The following is a 7,098-nucleotide window of genomic DNA, read 5'->3' as shown; positions in this document are numbered from 1 at the left end:
GGGGAGAAGCACTCAGTACAGAGGCCCCTCCCCATTCAGAAACTATTGATAGTAAGTATGAATGGGAGGAGCCTCTGTACTGAGTGCTGCCCATTCATTGAGTGCTGAGTCTGCTAAAAAAGAAATTGATATTTTGGTGTCCTATGCCGGCCCTGTGTGTGTGTGTGTGTGTGTGTGTGTGTGTGTGTGTGTGTGTTAAAGCCAAGCTCCTGATGTTACATGTAGTATATTGCATGCTGCAAGGTAGGCATTTTATACTTTGCAGTGTTCCTCCAAACATAACACATCTTAACACACACATAACCACTTTGTGTCCAGAGCAATTTCTTAATTTTTGCACACGCATGATAAAATCAGAATTTTTGGATAAAAAGCAGCTTAAAAAAACCCACAGACAATTATATATTCACTGAAAGCCAAGGCCCTGTAGAATAAAAAATGTTAGTTGCAATTTTTTATGTTGCACAATATTTGGACAAATGTTTATTAAATCTATATTTTTAGGAGAAAATACACTAAAATTAATTTTAGTGTACACAAACAGAACATAATACCCAATTTAATGATATTTTACACACCCAGTGTGGTGTGTGCATCATTATTGTTTCCTGGAGTTTGGCTTTAATTCATGTGTAGGCACCCATGCAAGGACAGTATTACACTCAAAAAAAATTTCAGTAAGGAATCCACATCAAACAAATATACAATCAGCATAGTATTTCCTTACATGTTCGCCTGAGCACTTACAGTCATCATGTTTTCAAAACAGCTGGTTCCAACTCTCTCAGCTCGGCTTCCTTAAACTTCCTGTTGAGTACAAGATCACAAGGGACAGAGCAGTCTACATAAGTCTATCATGGAGAAGGAAGTAAGGCGGAAGAAGCAGAGAGTAGGAGAGAGATTTGCCTTTCTGTGACTCTGTGTTTGTGGAGACACACTCAGCTTACTAGCATACACAAGGTTAGTTCCATAGGACACAGCAATGGAAAAAAGCCACTCTAAAACAGGAAATCAGGACTAGTGCTCAGGGGACCAGCTGATTCTGCAGGAATCTGAAACTTTTAAACATCACGGAGCAGCATCCATTATAAGTGATTTAAGGTAATTGAAATAGCTTAAAATCCTATTGACTTTAATATCACTTTAAAGGAGAAATATGGGGAGAGTGAAATGTACTGATAGCCATAGATAAGAGCCACAGTGTGACACTGCAGCTGTCACATGTCAGCTCTATAGAATGAGAACTGAACTGATCTCTCAGATCTCAATCTTCTCCCTGCAGAGATTGATGACTGTCAGTCACCACTCCCTGCCGGGATTCCCTCTCCTCTTGATCCCCCAGCACTAACTGGAGGGACAGACAGGGAAGGGGGCGGGCACAGCGAGCTGCAGTCAATTAGGTAGCAGGGTGGATCCCGACAATATTGTCAGGATCCTTCCCGGCTGCAGCGTGGTTCTGCATTGTCAGCATATAGCGGGCCACAGTTTTGGGTCACAGGAGGACATTAGTAGATATCCTTCTGTCACCCAAAAGAGAACAAATGCCCCCCAAAAAATTGGAAATAGTTCTCTTCTAAAGCCATTCTGTTGCAACTTCAGTTTTCTACATTGAGAGATCCACATTCTAGTTCACCATCTCTATTAAAATTACTTCTCTTAACTCTATAATTTCTGAATTGCTGCATTCATTGGGGACAGAGATTACAGTTAATTATTCCAGTCAGGCTGCTACATAATGCTAGCAAAACATTTTTGAAGCAACATATGGTGCTTTTAAATTGTAAACTTATTTTTGCATTTTAAGCAGTGTAGAAAAAAAATGCTCATTTGCAAGGGAAAATATAATATAAATACACAGCACTTAGAACATGGTATGCAATTGGGATATAAATATTTTAAACAAAAACGATATTAAAGGAGAAGCATTGAGAGAGTAAAATGTACTCTTCCCAATACTGCGTGTGGTACAGCTGTCATATGCCAGTTCTATGGATCAAGAGCTGAATGATCATGAACTGTTGCGGTGTTCTCCCTGGAAAGAACCATTACAGTCACCACCACCCACAGGGATTACCCCTCAGTCCCGTCCCCCCCCCCCCCGGGGGTTCCCCCCCCCCCCCCCTTTATTTGTGCCCCCATTGGAGGGACAGCCGGGTCAGGGGGAGCACAGCTGACTCTGGCACTGGAGAGGCAGAGCCTGCTGTCAGACAGGCAGCGGGGTGGATCATAACAATAGTGCTGGGCTATTTCTTGGCTGCAGTGCAGCTCTGCGTTGTCAGCTAATAGCGGACAGTAGCTGCTAGATGCTGACTTTGGGTCACAGGAGTACATTAGTAAAGATAGTCCTTTGACCCAAAAGAGGACTTAAGCCCCCAAAAAAGTTTGGTTCTCTTTTAAAGCTAAAGTCTGGGCAGATATAAAATACACAAGCCAATGCAGCTCTGTAATACTTAATACATCATTAAGTAATTTTTTAAGTGCTAGCAGTATAAGTACCGGTATTCGGTCTGATATCAGCTTCTTGCAGTCCCTGTAAAGCAGGGCTGTAGTTTAGGGGGAAGAAGCAGTACAAGGAACCGATCAGTTCATGTGCTGACAAGAGACATCCTGATAAGAAGGGAAAGCAGAGAGATGAGCTCATCACTGTCCGGTCACATGCTGGATGCGAGTCCAGGACAACCTGGGCTCAGAGGAAGTGTGTGTAAAGATGCTGGCAATCAGATTGAGGACATCTAATGGCAGGGAACAACTACTGTGGGGAAAATCTCTAGATTGAAGTTGAATGATGTAGTAAAAGATGGTAGTATTATTTTATATTTTCATGGGCTATTTATTTTTATCTTGTTATTTTTGGCAGGATTTCCACTTTAAACTACTATTGATCTGTAATCATAGCTTCCAGATTAGAACTTGTTCAGTTGTTATTGTTGATGTTATGTTATATTTTAAGGCACTTTTGAGCAATATTCAACAAGATTCTGACAATTTGTCAGTGTATAACTTCCATTAGCATGCTACCTGTCTGTCGTTTATGCCTGCATGTGTTAACAGTTTAACCTATTTGTAATACCAAAGTACAAAGAGCAGTACAATTTGCACTTACTGTTTATTAAACTGTTGCACTAGTTGTAAAGGGTTATATTACTGCCTTGCTTTTTGACTGCAATACAAAATACTTATTTTTATTTGTAGTCTGAAAATCCATTGTGTAAACAGTCAGGATGTAGCATAAGGAACAAACCATCATTTTAATTCCCAAAAAATGTGTTACAGAAGAAAGTACACAAAGAGACAGACATTTTCTATGATCCTCACTCAGAGGGCAAAAGGAAGAGATGATAGAGGTGGTTCAAATCAACAGTAGTAGCAGAATTTTCATATCTTATCAAAGATGTAATGTAACAGATCTCTAAAACTATGGCTTCTGGACTTATGCCACCATAATATTCCAGCCAGGGTAGCCAGGTTTCAGGGAGGCCTTTCTAGAGTCTGTGTGTATTGCTAGAATTCTTTCAGAGATGATTACTGAATTAACTTTCTAAATAACCAGGTAATATGATAAAGCATTTGTTTAAAATGTTGAGACGCGTGTATGGACCAAGGTAGCCATTGTTACTTGTTTTACCAACTTTTGGAAATCTAATTTCTTTGGGTTTTTTTGCCTTACAGTAGAACCACAGGGTTTCTTGGGATTGTTTTAAATAGAACAGTGGAGGGAATTCTGGTAACTCTAGTTTAAAAAAAGAGACCACTGTACAGGACCATCAAACATGCAATTCAATGCCAGCTTTTGAACATCCTCTGTCACATGTTAAATAATTGGACGAATCTTGGCGGGAACTATATCCTATGCAGGATCTTAATAGAAGTTTCTGGTAATGAAGTAAATCAACAACCTAAGGTCTTGCACAATATTACCATTGGATGATTGACAAGTAATGTTAAGAGCTTGGTCCCGTTAAACCATATAGGGTAGTTTATTGAGCTTCACATGCTTATTTAACACACATAAAATTACACAATTTTGTAAAATGGTGTATAAGCAAATGATCTCAAGGGATGAGGGCTGTGGGTTCCTCATGACATATAAAAGTGGAATATACACTATATTACCAAAAGTATTGGGACACCCCTCCAAATCACTGTATTGAGGTGTTCCGTGAGATTTCCTTGCTAGTAAATATTCCACGGTCAACTCTCAGTGGTATTATAACAAAGTGGAAACAACTGGGAACAGAAACTCAGCCACGAAGTGGTCGGCCACGTCAAATGACATAGCGGGGTCAGCGCATGCTGAAGCGCACAGTGCACAGAAGTCGCCATCTGTCTGCAGAGTCAATAGCTACAGACCTCCAAACTTCGTGTGGCCTTCAGATTGGCACAGCAACAGTGCATAGAGAGCTTCATGGAATGGGTTTCCATGGCGGAGCAACTGCATCCAAGCCTTACATCACCAAGTGTAATGCAAAGCGTCGGATGCAGTGGTGTAAAGCACACCACCACTGCACTCTAGATAAGTGGAGACATGTTCTCTGGAGTGATAAATCACGCTTCTCTGTCTGGCAATCCGATGGATGTGTCTGGGTTTGGCGGTTTCCTGGAGAACGGTACTTGCCTGACTGCATTGTGCCAAATGTAAAGTTTGGTGGAGGGGGGATTATGGTGTGGGGTTGTTTTTCAGGGGTTGGGCTTGGCCCTTTAGATCCAGTGAAGGGAACTCTTAAGGCATCAGCATACCAAGACATTTTGGACAATTTCATGCTCCCAACTTTGTGGGAACAGTTTGGGGATGGCCCCTTCCTGTTCCAACATGACTGGGCACCAGTGCACAAAGAAAGGTCCAAAAAAAATGGATGAGCAAGTTTGTGGTGGAGGAACTTGACTGGCCTGCACAGAGTCCTGACCTGAACCCCATAGAACACCTTTGGAATTAATTAGAGTGGAGACTGCGGGCCAGGTCTTCTCGTCCAACATCAGTATCTGACCTCACAAATGCGCTTCTGGAAGAATGGTCAAACATTCCCATAGACACACTTCTAAACCTTGTGGACGCCTTCCCAGAAGAGTTGAAGCTGTCAGAGCTGCAAAGGGTGGGCCAACTCAATATTGAACCCCACGGACTAAGACTGGGATGCCATTAAAGTTCATGTGCGTGTAAAGGCAGGCGTCCCAATACTTTTGGTGATATAGTGTAAGTAATGAAATGTTATTAACTGGGTGAGAGGTGTAAGTCGCCAGGATCGCTTCTGTTGTAAAGCCGACAGTCGGCTCTACAAGTTTAAACAGACTCCCGGCGGCAAAAGTCGCCGGGAGTCTGTTTAAACAGCCCCGATGCTGGCGACGTACACTGTACGTCGTCAGTCACGAAGGGGTTAAAACATTTTTAATAAAATTATAATTAAAATCTCTTATATCTGAAAAGTGGTGGTGTATTGTTAAGTAGCCATTAAACTCCCATTAGAAAGTGTTTATTCATGCAGGGAGAAGGTTAGGGTTAGACTTATAATTAAAACATATTGAGAATATGATACTAAATCTGCAATTTCTGGGAAAGGACATGGCAAAATGAGTGCTGGGAGAGAGTAGGGAGTAAGAAGGTCTGTAATAGAACATGGCTATCAGCATTGGTGGGTGGATTAGAGTCTGATAGTCAAATATAGGTCAAATCTCAGTTCACTTTCTGGTTTCCTACTGTCTCTTCAGTCAGATTCATCTAAGAATACACAATATGCAGTGAAATACAGGGTTCCTGTTTAGGAGGTACCACAGCAGAATCTCTTTCTCAGAAACATTAGAAGGCATCAGAACACATTACACTCCATGCAAATGTATTTATTTATGTTTTTTTTAAACTTTTACAGGGCCACCAGACCGCTCTGCACCGGGCATCTGTGGTGGGACACAGTGACATTCTTGCAGTATTGATACAAGAAGGTTGTGCTTTGGACAGACAGGATAAGGTATTACAACTGGCAGAAAATAAATTTGAAATAAGCTGTTAAAAGTATTATTTTCCTAATTATTAAACAAATATTTAAGAAGTTAAAAATTAAAAAGTTCTTTAATCTATTAAAACAAACCATTCCATCCACAATGTTTTAATGCAGCAATTGTAACTAAAAGTGGGCATCTAACCGTGGCCCTGATGTTACCCCACCTCAACCTAACCACTGAAATATCACTTTCTCAAACAATTCATCTCTGCACAGCTACCTCCTCATGTATCACTTGCCCCTCCCTTTTAGATTGTAAGCCCTCACGGGCAGGGCCCTCCTTACCATCCTTTCTTGAATTGTAACTGTTGGCGCTATATAAATCCTGTATTATAATAATAATAATGTTACCAAGGTGACTGGCTGCTGCCTGTGTAGCTTCCAGTGCCAGAAGCTGTGTGTGGGAGAGTGCCTGCACATTATTAGTAATGGCAGAGAAAACTCAGCCTGTTCCCTGCTGTCTCTTACAGAGTGCTGAAGGCTTCACAGGCAGCAGCCAGACACTTTGGTGAGCCAGGAGGGTGGTAACCATGTGGGCTGTTCAGAAGTGTTAGAGGTTAAAGAAAAGGAAACCACAATAAACTGCTATCCAAGGGCAGAATCAGTAAGTACTAATTATGAACATATTATTGATGTAAATGGCCTGAAAAGTGTTTCTTAAAGACTGTCTCTTTAGACAGGCCTGACATTAGACTAGTAGCCTGACATTAGATGTAACAGAGCATTCTTGACATTTGCAGCTTTGGATTACCTAAACATTTCTGTAGGCCTTTACAAATACCTAAATATGTTGTTTTCTATCCATAGACTTACCTATGTTTTTGGATAACTGCAAAACCGATGATATGAACTAACTAGCATTCTGTTGGAAAAATGTATCCCCAAAATATAAACCAAGGAATTCCCTGCTTTTACCATTGCTATGACCACAATTAAAATGCTTTAAACTATCAGCTTCCCTATAGGCCTATCACACAGACAAAATGGCACATTCTTAATTTAGTTTACGTATACTACATAACTACTTAACTCAGCTTTAATACATTAGAGATTTCAGAGCAGGGAATAAAAGGGTAAACATTTAATGAGAAGGATAAAATATATA

General features: G+C 40.8%; 1 protein-coding gene across 6 annotated transcripts in view; it reads left to right on the top strand.

Annotated features, from left to right (window-relative positions):
• Window positions 1–7,098, top strand: part of ANKRD6 (ankyrin repeat domain 6) — a 52,608-nt gene that overhangs the window by 13,250 nt on the left and 32,260 nt on the right. For all 6 annotated transcript variants that reach the window (XM_018572099.1, XM_018572098.1, XM_018572097.1 and 3 more), the window contains exon 3: window positions 5,862–5,960. In XM_018572099.1, the coding sequence (XP_018427601.1) occupies window positions 5,862–5,960 (99 nt within the window). The remainder of the gene's footprint in view (window positions 1–5,861; window positions 5,961–7,098) is intronic.

This window comes from Nanorana parkeri, unplaced genomic scaffold (genome assembly GCF_000935625.1).
Source record: "Nanorana parkeri isolate BGI_ZX_2015 unplaced genomic scaffold, ASM93562v1 scaffold1937, whole genome shotgun sequence".
NCBI lineage: Eukaryota > Metazoa > Chordata > Amphibia > Anura > Dicroglossidae > Nanorana > Nanorana parkeri.
The sequence above is the reverse complement of the archived record's forward strand: the minus strand, read 5'-3'. Positions and strand labels throughout refer to the sequence as shown.